Source organism: Mustela lutreola, chromosome 1, assembly GCF_030435805.1.
Source record: "Mustela lutreola isolate mMusLut2 chromosome 1, mMusLut2.pri, whole genome shotgun sequence".
Taxonomy (NCBI): domain Eukaryota; kingdom Metazoa; phylum Chordata; class Mammalia; order Carnivora; family Mustelidae; genus Mustela; species Mustela lutreola.
The window spans coordinates 198,948,989-198,965,192 of NC_081290.1; the positions used below are offsets into that span (position 1 = coordinate 198,948,989).

Consider the following 16,204-nt stretch of genomic DNA (forward strand, 5'->3'; position numbering starts at 1 on the left):
ACAGCTGAAGTCTAAAAAATATAAGGACCTCAAGCCAACTTCCCAAAGTCTCCCAGTGAGTGGTGGCAGCTGGACTGAGGTGTAGGACACTGAACCCCCTCATGGCCGGTCCAGCTCTATAACCACTAGACCACACAGTCAGTGTTCAACGTGCACTCAGCAAACCTCAAGCTCCAGGCTGGGAGAAACAGATTTTCCAAAAACAGAGCTCTCTTTGTGAACAATTCAGCAAAAATTCTCTTTCCAGCTGTGAGTAGAGGATTCATGTTGCAAATGCTGGTGTTAATTAAAAACATCCACCTTCTACAGTTTCAACAACAAGAGAAAAGTACCACGTAGGATGTGTTCCCAAGCACTCCTCCCCAAAGCACTTATAAATATGATTTTACTTATAACACGGGCTGCTGAGGTTCAGGCAGATATTATTATTCCCCATTTTCAACCCCCAGTGGAAGAGCTGGGCCAAAGGAGACAAATGCGATGGGTCCCAATTTGCACAGACCAAAATTAGCATCAGAAGAAGAAACCAAAATACTGTTCATGTCCAGAGCATGAGCTAAGCTATTCAACTTTCCATGTTCCTATCAGGAAATTTACTCCCTTGAAATCAAATGTTTATCCGTTGAGTCACTAAAAAACTTGTTTCACGTGGGCTCTTCGGTCCTTCAGACATGAACAAAATGCGGTGTGACGAGGCCAGGCACATTCCACCGAGGGCGACCTCCGTATATTAATAATTGGGGTATTGCACTATACTTCCCTGTATTCTCATTATAAGTTTATTAGGAAATCTTTAACTGAGCTAGTCTTGAGATCGTGAGATCAGCAAGACTGAACTGCCTTTCTTCCTCAGCTTGTCTCTGGTTGGTGAGTCTGTCCTGCTTTTTCACACATGCACCAGACAGGAAAGAATCGAGCCAAACCCACATTGTTATGAATGAATTTCTTTGTTTTTAATCTCACACAGTTTAAAATACAATATGAAATCAGGCTACAGTATATAAAAAACTCTCCAGCAAAATGATGTGCCAGCATCAGCTACTAAAATAAACAAACAAAAAAACTCCCCCATAAGAAATTTTTTTTTGCATTAAAAAAAAAAACACATAGACACTTACATCGCTACATCTCTAAGCTACCTCAGTTCTGATTTTTAAAAAGCACCTGCTTTTCCTTTTTTCATCTTGCTTTTAAATTTTCAGCTTTTTAAAAAATATAAATTATATGAAAATACAAGTTGGAAAATAGTCAAACACAATATAACATCTTTTTCACCCCTACACTTATCAGCTTAAAAAAAAAGTATTCTTAAAAAAAGTTCAGTAACTGAGGCAGTATTCCTGATAGAGATAATTTCATTTTAATATATATATACTTTATATATGTATATGTATACATATATTTATGGTTCCTTGAAACTTCTTTGGAATGTAGATATGAGTTCAACACATTTATATAGACCCCAACAGAAAGCAGCACGCACAGCATGACTAGAACAGAGAAGGTGTGATTTTTCACCATGAAGATTAGGCAGGTTAATGCTCTAAAACCCAGAGTGTTCGTCTCCAAAGTGAGGAAAAGCACATCTGATCTTTGAATGCTACCTCCAATCCCCAAAGCCACAAAACCAGGGCTCTGTGTAGGGAAGTCCCTCCCCTGCTTGGAGAAGGAAACAAAAGTGACCCCGAACCCGACAGCCAAAACCAACATGGGTTAAGGCATCTCCAGGAAAATAAGGGTTTCATCAGCTCAACCAGATTTGCCCATCCTTCCTCTGAAGTTAACATGTGTTTTTAAAAAGCATAAATGCAACAATTCTGCTACATTTCCAGTGTATAAACCACCCACCACTCTTCCTGGGATGGTCTCTGGCCCCTGGACAGAAGGAGAAAAAGCATCTGGCCAGATGGACAAAGCTGTCTTCCCTAACTAGCGCACTATCTACAAATACTGAAAATGGAGGACCTAGAGAGAGAGGCATCTAAGCAAACAAGCGGTAGAGGAGCAGGAGGAGGCACTTTCTTATCTCTTATCTGCTATGGAGTTCTTACAGGACTTAGACATGCTCACACGAGGGGAGTTTCCAGCAGAAACGCAAGAGGAAAGGTGGGTGCACTGAGAAAGTCATGTTCTGCCTGGTTGCAAACAGCAAGCAAGACCGATGCCCTGCCTTGGTTCTACTTTTGCCTGTTGCTGAAATGTGGAAAGACTTAACAGAAAACCCAGGTATTATTTTAGCGGCAGTTCTACATGTCTGCAAGCATGCACACATGCACACGCACACGTGCACGCACACAGACGTGCGCGGGTACACACACACACGCCTTTGCCAGTGCCCAACAAAGATCCCATAATCTAAGAGAAAACGACGTAATCCAACAGTTCCGCCTAACACTCCCTGAGCAGCTCCTAAAATATTCGAGAGCTTCATTAAGGCACCTGCACCCGGAAGAAGATGAGAATACATAGCTGGGCCAACTCTGCCTTTGCTTTCCAAGGAGACACTCCGATTTAACAGTGTGAGGAGACTAATGAATCACAGAGCTGGTTTCCTGATAATTCAGGGTCTACAAGAGGACCTGGGAGTAAACAACCCACTTTCTGGAAGCTATGCTAGCAGGTAGTTAGTACTTCTGGTCTCTGCCTTGGAGCCCAGGAAGGGTTCATCCTGAGAAGCCCACCTTAAATATCTCTTCACCTCTCCCAGAGCTGTCCCTCTGTCGACATCCTTTTTAATCAGGCATCTATGGGGGGGGCGGGGTTCAAGTGTTTTAGGCACTTTTCTTCACTGGTTAGATGTTGGTTCCCACCCTCCCCGCCCTGGAAAAGACCCAAACCTCTGCAGACCACCCTTCAGCACTGCCCCAGTCAACGGAGTTTGTCGTTGAGCTTTGGAGGAACCAGAAATCTACTTGAATTGCACGGACCACCTCATTTTCTTCCCTCAAGCTCCTTTTCTTATGTTTCTTTTGCCTTCAAGTCATTTGTCTCTTCTGCAATTATTAACCTTCACTTACCCAGTGCCAAGATAACAGATCCAAGCACGGGCCCGGATAGGGTCTGCACTCTTCACGCTGCGTGCACGGTCTACTCAACACCTGACTCCACCCGCTGATACTCCTCAAAGGGAAGCCATGCATTTCTCCTCCCAAAGACAGCCACGCCACATATTACTTCCACGCAACCTTAATTTCCATTGTTCCTAAAACCCAGGACATCTAAATGGCTTTGCCAGCCACTCTCCATCTCCTGGCATGACTGCATTGCTCTTTCTCTCACCACTCGGAATGTCGGACATTTCTCTCCACTGGGGAACAGGGTGGGGGCAAGCGATAAACGTGGGATGCCGGGACAATGAGACATAAAGGAGAAAGTGTAGAGTGCTGGTGTGGGATGACAAGCATTCAGGACTTACTTCCTAAGACCTGAGGGGTAATACCCACGCACACAGCCTTTATTCCAAGTCATATATGTTACAGGTATAGAACCGATAAAGAACCAAGTCAGTCTTCCTCCTTCGATCTCCTTTCTATGACCTCAACAGTGCTCCTACATTGACTGTGGTCCAAAACCAGGGCTGCAAAATACATTCAGTTCAAAGACTTAATGCTTCTTAGTTCAATGTTAAGTCCAAACCCCGAGAATCCACTAATGACAAGTAAGTAGAGGGGCGTGATCGTTTTTTAAAACACAGATGAAATTCACATGCACAGGTCTCTTGTACCCAAATCAGCATGATTTTTTTTTTCCTTCATATAGAAGTCACATGAATTTGGGATCCCCGATCTCAGTGACAGCACTTTGCATTTCCAGTGGGGTCTATATAAACAGTTTCCTTGCACTGTGACAGAATCCTCAGCCGGCAAATAAAAAACAAACTTGCATGATACCGCAATACTGAGACCACCTTAGAGCTTAAGACGATTTTTAAGAAAAAAAAAAAAATACTGGCACAAAATTTAATAAAATAAATTTTAACACAAAAACAGTTTGGTCTCCTCCCCACGGAAGTCCATCTTTGTTTTTAGTGCATCCCCCAAACAAATGTTTCATCCTACCTCCCTCTTTTTTGCCCTCCCAGACCTAAAACCAAAAGCAAATTAATTGCCTTTTCATGGGTCTCCTAACTCCTTATGTGTCAATTTCTTTTGCTAATAGGTCCATAACTCAAGACATGCCTTTTTTTTTTTTTTCATGGACAATTTTTAAAAAATAATGTGTTAGTCTCCTCCTCCCTTAAGCCGGATCCTTCAAGCTTCTTAGAAGAACCCTTCTCTCTCTCTTTCTCTCTCTCTCCCTCTCCTGAAAATTTGCTCAAGAATTTCTCGTCCCACCCACCCACAAGCCCTGGCTCGCTTTTTCCAACTGCTCACAATTGATTAAGCTGCAGCTCACTTAGCTCCCACCCCTGAATGTAAAAAATGAGTTCTGGAAAATTAAAAATAGAATAACGATTAAAAATTAAGAGTCCGACCAACATGGTTGTTCTTCGAAACGTCTCAGCAGAGTTTTCCCCGACCCCTTGGGTGTCCATCACTCGTCGGCATCGGGTTTGACATCCAGCATGGCGTGGAGCTCCTCGGGCGTGTATCCCAGAAGGCTTTGTAGGTCGCACACAAAGCGGTACACGTAGCGTTTACCCGCTGTCTTGTGGATGATGTTTTTGTCATAATAGTAGCGTAGGCCACGGCTCAGTTTCTCATAATTCATCTTGGGCTTGTTTTTCCTTTTTCCCCATCTCCTGGCCACCTTAAATTAAACAAATAAAAAACTGAAAAAGACACGGGGTAAAAACCTAGAGGATAACCCAGGTAGACACACTAATATGCCCGTGTATCCATCCATTCATGGTGACCCGTGATGTCCAAGGAAGATGGGTGGAGACTCACGTGCACGGGAGATCTTTTTCTCACCCATCTATTCTGAATGCCCATTTTTAAGAAATGGGCAAGATTCTTTAAATTAATGAAAATACATTGATCCTGTGTTTCTGTGTAATGAAGTGCTGGAAAGTATTAAAGTATTGGGGAAAAAAAAAGACAACACTACAAACTCCCCTATTTCCTTATGTTGCTGGTAGGCTATGCTCGCTTTGCAAGCGTGAAATTTAGTGTGAGGGAGTGGAGCCGATCATGCCTGCGTTTCATCAAAGGGCAGCATTTTTTCTGCACTGGGCATGTTATCTTCTCTTGTCCGCCAGACCAGAGATGTTGCCTCTCTTGTTCAGTGCTTTCAGTTCTGTCATGCTCAGACTAGGGCTTGGCACAGATATGCATTTGTGGAAAATGATATATTAACGAACAGATTGTACTGATCTTCCAAGTCTCTTGAACTGTCCGACCCATTCCAGAAAAGGCAACCCAAATGTATGAAAGGCCCACCATGTGAAACTCAGAACACAAATGGGCAGTGTAGCTATGTCCTCTGCTGTCTGAAGGATGCAACTCAGTCTCAGACAGGCTACGTAACTGGCTCGAGATCATACAAGCACTGAGGGGCAGAGGTGGGGCTGGAATCCTAGGAAATGTCATCCCGGCCCACATAACCACTTTCCAGAGTTCCAGAGTTCACTCTCATCCCCCTTCCACACCGTGCTCACTCGTCACTCCCTTCTTACCTCATCTGGGTCAGAAAGCTTGAACTCCCAGCCATCTCCTGTCCAGCTGATAAAAGACTGACAGGATTTATCAGTGAGTAATTCCAGAAGAAACTGCCACAGCTGGATTGGTCCACTGCCTGAAAACACAAGCCATTGCGAATCATTACACCAGACGCTCGGCAGCACCAGCAATGAATTCCATTACACAGCGCCCCTCCTGCCTCCTCTCCAGTCCGTCCAGCCCCCAGAGGATGAAGGTGGCATACAGCACAAAAGTTGAAGGAGGTACTGTGAGTTCACAAGGACTGAACTGAAAGGTGAAAAACTTTCTACCTGCCCCCCGCCCAAAAAGCACTTACAATATCCCATTGTCTTATCAATATTATTTTGATTGACTTAACGGTCAGTCCATTTTTACTGCAATGAAAATTCTATAAAGAAAATTACTGGATCTATCCTCTGAGACATTCTAAGGCAGCATAATCCTTCGTGCCTTCAAGAACTAAGTCATGCAGTACAGACAAAAGGTTGATATCCAGGATCTATAAAGAACTCCTCAAACTCAATACACACAAAACAGACAATCATATCAAAAAACGGGCAGAAGATATGAACAGACACTTCTCCAATGAAGACATACAAATGGCTATCAGACACATGAAAAAATGTTCATCATCACTAGCCATCAGGGAGATTCAAATTAAAACCACATTGAGATATCACCTTACACCAGTTAGAATGGCCAAAATTAGCAAGACAGGAAACAACATGTGTTGGAGGGGATGTGGAGAAAGGGGAACCCTCTTACACTGTTGGTGGGAATGCACGTTGGTGCAGCCACTTTGGAGAACAGTGTGGAGATTCCTCAAGAAATTAAAAATAGAACTTCCCTATGACCCTGCAATTGCACTCCTGGGTATTTACCCCAATGATACAGATGTCGTGAAAAGAAGGGCCATCCGTACCCCAATGTTTAGAGCAGCAATGGCCACGGTCGCCAAACTGTGGAAAGAACCAAGATGCCCTTCAACGGACGAATGGATAAGGAAGATGTGGTTCATATACACTATGGAGTATTATGCCTCCATCAGAAAAAACGAATACCCAACTTTTGTAGCAACATGGACGGGACTGAAAGAGATTATGTTGAGTGAAATAAGTCAAGCAGAGAGAATCAATTATCATATGGCTTCACGTATTTGTGGAGCATAATGAATAGCATGGAGGACATGGGGAGATAGGAGAAGGGAGTTGGGGTAAATTGGAAGGGGAGGTAAACCATGAGAGACTATGGACTCTGAAAAACAATCTGAGGGTTTTGAAGGGATGGGGGGTGGGAGGTCGGGGTACCAGGTGGTGGGTATTATAGAGGGCACAGATTGCATGGAGCACTGGGTGTGGTACAAAAATAATGAATACTGTTATGCTGAAAATAAATTTAAAAAAAAAGTTAAGAATAAGAGTCATAAATTTAAAAATGAAACATTTAACACTGTATACAATTAGAATAATAAACACTTTACTTTTAAAATAAACAGATAAACAAAGAAAAAAAAGAACTAAGTCATGTTTGCTTTGATTAGTAATACAGTCATTAACTAAGGAATACCTTGTCACTTCCCATCTTAAGTCAAAGCTCTTAAGTGCTTCTCTGTATTAGAGAGCCTCCAGTCCCTGATTTGTAAGTGACAATGATTGCTATCCTAAGGTCATCAACAAGGACACAGAGGTTAGACATTCTTTTGGTCATAAGGTCATAATACTCTCTACTACATCCCATTCCTCCAGGCCACTTACAGGCAGCCTCACAAACTAAGAAAGGAGAATATCAGCACTGTATAAGGGATTAACCTGCCACCCAAGAAATCTTCAGAGGTCAGGTGAGGACAATCTCAGAAATTCTTCCTGGGTCAGTATATTCTAACTTACACACACACACACACACACACACACACACACACACAATCCTCTTGTCTTAGCCATCAACACTGCCAAGATCTTAGTTCTGGAAAGCCAGACACACTCTGATAGTCCACTTATCTCGTGCTAAAGGATTTATGCTCATAGATTTCCTTGTAAGATAACTTTCTATTCAGATATGACAAAGCTGCCAGTGATTCCAATCTCGTTCATGGGTGTAGCTGGAGGGAGAAACAACATGGTTCAATATTACGGTTCAAGTCTGTGGTGCTTGCTACAGGTCTACACTTACAGCACCATCTTAGAAGCCATCAGGGCAGAGGAGGAAAGATGAAGGAAGCCAGGAGCACTCCAGCACATACAGGGACACTTGACTTTCTAAGGCTCTCATCCTTAATCTGAGCTTCAGATCTGTCTGATCCAAAGGAAAGTGAGATTCAATGGGAAATAAATTTTCTTCATCTAGAAAGAGATATGTTCTTATGATCTAGAGGGGTCAACTCTTGTTATACCTTATACTTCTACAAGATATGTTCCCATGCATCATTTTGCTAACTCCTAAAATCCACTCCCCAGCCCTCTCTATAGGCAAGGCACAACAAGTCTTAGTGTTTCCATCCTATTAAGAAACAAAAAGAAAAATGTTCAGAAAAGTAAGATGACTTTGCTCTGGGGCACGGTGTAAATGTGATGGTTCTGGGTCCGGTGCCCAGGCCTCCAGACTCCAAGCAGCAGGGCAAGAGCAGCTGACGTGGACATTCACTAGACAGCCAAAGGAAGCATCCCACCCCTCTCCCAACCCCAGTGGCTACCTGCTGGGGGTGAACCCCAGCGTGCTCTCCAGCACAGGCCAAGCTAAAACTGGAAGATGAAATAGCTTCACTTCATCCTTCTAAGAATGCACCTTGTACTCTTGAAAACCATCCTGTAAGAAATACCTTATGCATATTCTTGAATGAGATGATCCCGTGGACCAACGAAATAACTGAGCATTCATTCAAAGAAACAGCCCAGAAGGTGTCCCCAGGAAAACCTTACCCTCTTCTGTTTCTCAGCCTGTTAAAATGCGGTTTTGCCTACAACTCAGGCATATTGGCAGGTTTTGTGGGCCTTGAGTTCAAGGTACCAGTCACTACTGCCTGCCTGGGTTCATGGGACAAAACGGGACATTATGGGAGGAATCGGTGGAGAAGCCATTCTGGACAGGAGGCATCAGTCCACGCGTCTCTATTAAGAAAGGCTGTGGAATCTTTGCTAGCCAAGAAAATCACAAATAGCCACTGAAACAACCCGGCAAAAGAGCAGGCTTCCAGAAGAGGAGCAAAGAGGACGCTACACCCAACAGGACAGCACTGTCTTCCTACTCTTTGGGAGAGAGACATAACCAGGAACAGTCAACAACTCGGAAACTGCGTGAAGGAGCCCTGGAGTCTGCAGTCAGTCGTCTCCCGGGCCACGCCCATAGACAAGCGAACGAAACACGGAGAGAGAGAAGTGACTGTAAGACCCTTGATGAGGAAAAGTGCAAACGAGAGCTCGGGCGTGTCGCATACTCACGCACACTGGACACTGTGCGTAATGCTTTATGTTCATCTCATTTATTCCTTATAGTAACTCCAAGGAGTAGGTATTAGGACTCGCAAATTTGTTTTTCCATTTTTACAACAGAGGACACTGAGTTCCTGGGTCACTTGTCCCCTGGCCTCGTCCAAGGCCATTCAGAAGTAAAATGGCCATGAATGGAACCCAGGCGGTCTGACCCCCAAATCCTTTAGCTTGGCACTGCTTTGTCCTTAAATAAGACCCACCCAGAGGCAGAAATCTGAACGGGCTGCCTGGTTGAGAGGAGCCATAGGATAAAAGAAACAACCCGGCTTTAAAAAAAAAAAAAAAAAAAAATCTCTTCCTCACCACTCACAGCAGACACGGGACACTGGGCTGGCCAGTGGTTCTCCTGATTGACCATCCAACCACTGGGGACCTTGGTGTTCACCTCCAAAGGTGATATGTCCAGCCCCATGAGTCCGTCCCCTCCTGGTAGCTGTGAGGCTAATGATACTTCACTGTTTCTCCCTCCCACTATTTACCTACAAACCTCTTTCCCATTATCTTCACATTCCCTTGGGGAGTGGAGGGCTAGTCACACCAAGCTCAGCGAAGGGGAAGGAAGGACATTTTGGGATCCTTCTACCCAGGTAAGTCCTAGTCGCTGGCAGGGAGCAGCAGGCAAGACCCAAGTCCCAAAGAGAGAGGTTCAGGAACATATCCCAGTTCCTCGTCCTTGGGATCCCTGGGGCAGCCAGAAAGTGCAAAGGGGGTGTGTAAGTCCTGTCGCCGGAACCAGCTCACAGAGGCACAGATGTCAGACAGAATTATTGCTGCTCTTTCTCCTGCCCAGTGCCATTTCCCAAACTGAAATGTCAGAGGGACAAGTTCTTTCTGTCTGTGCCAACCCTGCTTCCCTGGGCGGCCAGGGGTGGGAGGGGGGCAGGGTAAACCCTTGTCTGTCTGTGGGTTTGGTGGGTTTTTGTGTGTGTTTTGTTTGCTTGCTTTTTGTTTTTTGGTCTCATTGTGAGTTTTCCTCTGTTCATAAGGAACATAAGACTGTGAAATGTGGGAACTAGGAGCCTAGGCCATGGGTGAGATACTATAAAAGCTTTTTTTGCTATTTACAACAAAGGCAAGAGGGAGCATAAATAGGAAAACCAGATGCCTAACCAAAGCACAGGAACTTGAACAGGGAGGAATGTCTCTTGAAAGCTTCACAACAAGAAAGTCAAAATAGGGTGATGTCAGCTCAAGTCTCTGTTCCCTGACTCTGCAAGGAAGATCCCGGAAGCCCAGCCAGGGCTGACAGGCACATGCAAGGCTCCTGCCGTGGGATTCCTAAAGTGGCTGTTTGCCCTTCAGAAAGTACAGGATGTGGAACCAAATGAAAAGAATCCATGAGATTACCCTCCCCCCCAAAGATTCCTCCCTTTGGCTAACTCCTAAAGGGCCCTTTTGGTGGTGGGGAGCCGTAAATAGGAAGGACGTGGAATTATTCTCCCAGCTGGAAACGCCAGGTCTCAGTAAGAGCTCCGGGTCCGCGGTAGGTCCATTACCGAGCTGGACTTGTGGACAGTCCTGCACAGGAGCCTGGTCACGTTCATTGCAGGTCTGGGAAGGGATATCAGGATCCCCGGAGGGAAGCACACAGCTGGCAGGTAGCTCCAGGATGGCAATGCACACTGGGTTGACCCTGCCTGTCCCATCCATGTCTAGGCCCAAGGGAACTTCCTAGGCCCCAGACTTGTTGAAACCCGGAAATGAGACTAGCAGTGCCGGTTACAGACTCTCCCAGAGGATGTTTCTAGATTGCTTAGTGTATCTCAGCCCAAATCCCCGGGGCTGCAGGGCTCCTCCATCCCTCGCCCTTGCTCCAACATATCCTCAAATTGTAAAGGCTCTTCCTCATTCTCCCTGTGCCTCCTCTCACCCCGGGCCCAGCCGCATCCACCCACCCAACTAGACGGTGCTCCCAGTGACCTTTGTCCCAGGAAGCAGAGAATGGTACTAAGAATAGTGCCAGTCATGGGAAGGGGGAGTTCACACACTCAATGTGACTCACAATGGTGTCCCTGTCTGGGGGCCCCAAGGCAGTCAACGGCGTCCTTCACCATGCTGCCCCGGGGTGTCACACATCAGGAATCCGGTGGCATCACTGGGAAACTATGCTTCTCAAGTAGAAACTCTCAGCCACAACAACAGAGGGGTCCCTGTTAGAAGGAAGTCTCTCTCCGAAGAAGTGAAGGAGGGAGGGCTACACACACACACACACACACACACACACACCACTCTCTCTGGCTGGGCCCCGCACACCCTGCTGACTGCTCCCTCCAGCCCCCTCCCCGGCTATAGCTGGGGGATTTCCTCTGCTGGCTTTGTTCTTCTAAGCTTCTGGGCAAGAAGACAGTTCTTAGTACAATAGTGACAGTCCTGATCTGAAGAACGTGACTGAACCTCAGAAGCAGAAGTGTCAGGTGGGGACCCTCAAGGCACTTGAGATCCAAGTTATTAGTCTCATTTAAAAAAAAAAAAAAAAAAGACAAAGCTTCAGGTAAATTCCTTCTCATCCGGGTGACGTTTTAAGTCCCTTCTCCTTGTCTAGGAACTGAAAGGCCCACCATCTCTCTTAAGGAGAGCCAGTTATAAAAAATCCCCTATTGTTTCACTGCTATGGTTGAATGTTCCCCAACTCTGCGTCTAAGTGAACAAGTTCAATACACAGCCATGGGCAAGGACAAGATTTTACTAAGATCCTCCTGGGAACCATCCTTTCCACTTGGCCACCTGTCAATGTCTTCTCATCTTCAGGTGCATGGTCACGGACTCGCTGCTGGTGAACGGCGACCGGGGCTGGACGGCCGTGTTTCCTTTTCCTTTCACCTGCAGGTCCTCACATCCTCGTCTGTGCCCCAGCATGTGGCTAACCTATGAGAGCTGCTTTCCGTGCAGACGGAGGTCAGCACAGGGCAGTCACGTTCTCTGGTAGCTTCTTTCATGGGTTTGCTTCTACCGAGGCCAAGCCTGATGGTCTGTGTCCTCTGTGCCTGTCTCTCTTGTCACTGGGATGCACGCTTTCACAGCAGAGATGGTGCTTTCTCACTGGTGCAAGGTAAAGCGTAGATGATGCCTCACCCCGAAATACCAATAGTCCGAAAGCGACTTGCTGTTGAATGACACCTGCAGTTGGCCCCCTGGTGCCCAGACTCAAGCTTCGTGAGCCTTCTTTTCTGGGTGGCAGGTATGGGGTTTCAGACAAGAGCTCAACAGACATTTACTGGTTCATGCTGCTGAGACATTCATCCTCCCTCTGCAGAAAGGTATCTACCCCAGCTGCCCCTCTCTCTCTATTAAACCCTATCTGGGACTAATCAACATGAGTGACTCCCAGGCTATAGGAGCAACACGTTCCCCAAATAAAAACATACCCACACGGCCTGTCCTTTGGGGGTTCATTTGCTACTTTGAGAAGTTAATCTCTTCAGCTTGACTCTAAAAGTCAAATCAAACACCTCAGTGCGAGCAAGACACCACATTTATTTTAACCTATGAAACTCGCATGGTTGGTCACCCTTGCAACAGGGAAGACTCTGCCCTCAGAGCACACATCTGGCAGGTGGTCCTAAAGCAGAGGAACGGGCCTTGACTGCCCCTCCCTTCCACCCAGGTGTCTCTACCCACAGCCAAACGAAGAGGTCAAAAACAGCAGACGCGAATCCAGAAATGACCCATCTGCTCACCAATCTATCTTCCTCTGCTGCCACCGTGAAGGTGCCCACCGTGGCTGGTACGGGGTGGGGGGACCCCGGAGCCTCATAAGCACCACGCCCTTCCTGTCAACCCGCTTCTGAATGATCCTTCACTGAAAATGCCCAAATCCCTGTCCACTGAGTCCATATGAAATGAAGGTGAATGACAAACAGGAAACCTCCTGACAGTGGCTTGCCCTCTGGACCCAAATCAGCCGTGAAGCTGCCGCTGTCTTCTGCCTGGGGATAAACGACTGTTGGATGGTTTGGCCACCACTGGGAGGATTGTTAAAAGGAAAGGAAGGGCAGATACTGCTTGATATTTTGGCATGGGGATATGTCTGTAAGTACCTTTTTCCCACTTCTTCGGAGTGATGCCCATCTCCTGCCTCCACCCCAACCTGATCTCCTCTCAACTCCAGCACGATCTAACTATGGTACATTGCATAACCAGCCAACAGCGCCCCTGTCCAATGAGTCACATGTTCCATCACTAAGTTCCTGTATCAATGGCTAATAGCTCAAGGGTAGCAGTGGGGCATACAGGTTCTAGTAATTTAGCACACAAACACAAAGAATATTATCTGACAGGGGCTTGAAAAACACTCTCCATGAACATTATATAATGAATGATAACTTCACGAACATGGATGGATTTATTGCCAAAAGGGCCAGCAGCTGACAATGGAAGCCAGTTAGAAAACAGCTCTCAAATCACATGAAACCTGCCTTTGATGTCAAGTCTGTGTCCCTGGCACGTTAGACCAAAAGAGAGAAAGAATTTCAAAAAAATCAAAAACAAACAAATGTGTCACACAGTGGAAAACTGGGAGAGGAGAGCAGACAGTACTCTCAGAAATTAAAAATATATATATGCCCAAGGAATGCCCCAAGTGGGGAGGTCAAGCTTCCAGCACTTCGCTCCCACTTCCTCCCTGATTCACTACACAAACTTACACAACTAATTTAACCTCCCTGGGCTCTAGTTTTCCCATCCCTAAAATGGAAATAGTTATCCTGTCCTCCCTACTTTATAGAGATGTCCATTGAGTCCCTGTTATTAAAAAACATATAAATATACATTTAAATACACACACACACACACACACATATGCAGAGGTGGTCACAGTGCTGAACATTTTGGGAACAATATAAAATACGACAGTGGGATTGACTAGAAGAATGAATCAACAGAAAATGTATTTTTGAAAGCACACTTTTCAAACAAAGACAAGCAAAAAGGATGAAATTTTTAAAAAATAAACACAGCAAAATCACAAGATAAAATTCAATTATTCTTCCAAGAATTAAATTGGCCTTTCTCATGGCAACTTTGGGAAAGGATAACGTTGCAGGCTACGAGTAAGGTTAAAGTATATATGTGAGACCTTTTTAAAAAATCCTGTACATGAGAACGACCAGTGTGGATCTGTTCAAGTTCGGGATAACTCTGTGACGTGCTGGCCCTGATTCAAAGTAGGTGAGCACAAAAAGAACACATGCAAACTGTTTTGCAAGTGAAAGTATGACAGACACTTACGGTTTGGGGAAATCTTGGCCACAGACAGACCTAGATCCTCTTTTCCCCGCAATGTGCTTTTCTCCCTAATCATTTATGCTCCTCACAAAATACACTCTACCTCATTATAGGTAGGGCTGACCCAGGAATGCAACAGCATTGCCGCCAACGTCGGGCCTAGAGACAGATCCCATGCCATGAACTGAAGGTAAAGCCAAAGGTCCTGTCCAGCTAATCAATGTCTAAGACAGACCGGGCCACGAGCCCAGACGGCGGGCCACAGGTCGGCCAGGCTGCCCCAGATGGGACAGACAAAAGCGAGGTTCCCCAGCCCGTCTGTCTCAGTCCTGAGAACAAGACCGCTCCGCGCTTTAGCGTGGGGAGGAAAGACCCTTGTTTTTGCGTGGGCTCCTCACACCTGCATGTTTCAAGTCCACCTGTGTGGGGGTGGAAGGAGAAAGGAGACTGGTCTTCTCTTAAAGGGACAGCCTATATTCAAATGCAGCGCCCCTTCCCTCCAAACCCAAGGGCTCTGTCTAACCGTACTCAACCTACCACTGAGACACAGACTTGGACCAAGAGCTGGGGAAGCTCAAGTCAGGAAGTGGGTTCTTCAGAGCTTTTCCTTCTGATGTCTTCTAGGTAACTGACTGTTTTCAGAAGTCACCAGAAATGGGTTACGTTTGGATTTGAGGGTATGGGGTGAGAATTTTGTTCGAAACCCAAGAAATGCTTATTCGAACCAATGCAAATGTCTAAAAACAATGCCTCCCTATGATGTATTGAGGTAACAGGAAGAAAGAGAGATGTGTTCGTTGATTAGGCTTAGAAAGATGAAGTTGAGGAGTCTGAAACCCATAGTTTGTGGCCTGAGTGGAACCTCTGGGATTTATTTTATCCTTGCCATATAGTTGCACCTGCATATCAAGGGTCAGAGGAATGACGAGCAAAGTCTGCTAGAAGTTTTGGGGAGGTGACATACATCCCAAGTGGTCTTCGGGGCACCGAAGTTTTCAAACTTAATCCAGAAAAGAATATCCACGCACCCCCCAAATGGAAGACATGGTCGCCAGATTGGGTTGGACAACAGAGAACGTGAATGACAGCAAGGGGCATCAGAAGAAATATGTTTTGTTCCACTGTCGTGTGAAGAGCTGAGAATGTCCTACCTACGCCTTGCTTTTAAAGAAGAAAGGACCAAGAACGTGGCCTTGGGAACTTGCACAAGAAACTGCACCCACCTCAGCTCTGAATGTCAGTCCCCATGGGCACCGCTCCAGCAAAGAGCCTTCGGGCCTCCTGCCAAAGTTCAAACTTTCACATTCACTCACCTTAGGAGAATTTTCACTCTTGTGATTCTCAAGGAGAGGTAAGTCACACAGAAGACAATGCCATATGCTTCGTTAGAGTCAACAGTATAAATGCACGGAGCTCTGAAGCCTACTGCGGGCCACCGAGAGCATCGGGACCAGGGTCTGGAGCCCCACTGTACTACCAGCCAAACAGAAAAGCCATGCCGGCCTATCTGACAACACACAATCATCAGTCGGGCGTGATGTGGTAGTCACCTGAGCGGCGACAGCCAAGACAAGAGGCGACTGAGACCTCCCACTGCAGGAGGAGGGAACATGGGCTCCTCCACGGGGCAGCTTTGACCTGAGAGTTTCCTGGGAGCCTGGCCAAACCTTTCTTGGACCCGAGCTGCAGAGGGAGGCTCTTCCCTATCCAGATCCTCCTTCCCTCTCTCCTTTTCCAGGGAAGAGACCTTTAGCATGGTCGAAAGCCTCCCTGACCTCCCTGGCCATCCCTCACTCTGTCCTTCCCAGAAACCCCTCACACACCAACACGTCTTGCGAGTCTAACTGTGTCTTG

The 16,204-nt window shown here is 46.1% G+C and overlaps 1 protein-coding gene across 5 annotated transcripts in view; it reads right to left on the minus strand.

Annotated features, from left to right (window-relative positions):
* Nucleotides 1-928: 928 nt before the first annotated feature.
* ETS1 (ETS proto-oncogene 1, transcription factor) overlaps nucleotides 929-16,204 on the minus strand; it is a 129,022-nt gene continuing 113,746 nt past the window's right edge. For all 5 annotated transcript variants that reach the window (XM_059184693.1, XM_059184677.1, XM_059184685.1 and 2 more), the window contains 2 exons: nucleotides 5,618-5,736; nucleotides 929-4,749 (listed from right to left, as the gene is read on the minus strand). In XM_059184693.1, coding sequence (XP_059040676.1) covers nucleotides 4,534-4,749; nucleotides 5,618-5,736 — 335 coding nt within the window. In that variant the 3' untranslated portion in view covers nucleotides 929-4,533. The remainder of the gene's footprint in view (nucleotides 4,750-5,617; nucleotides 5,737-16,204) is intronic.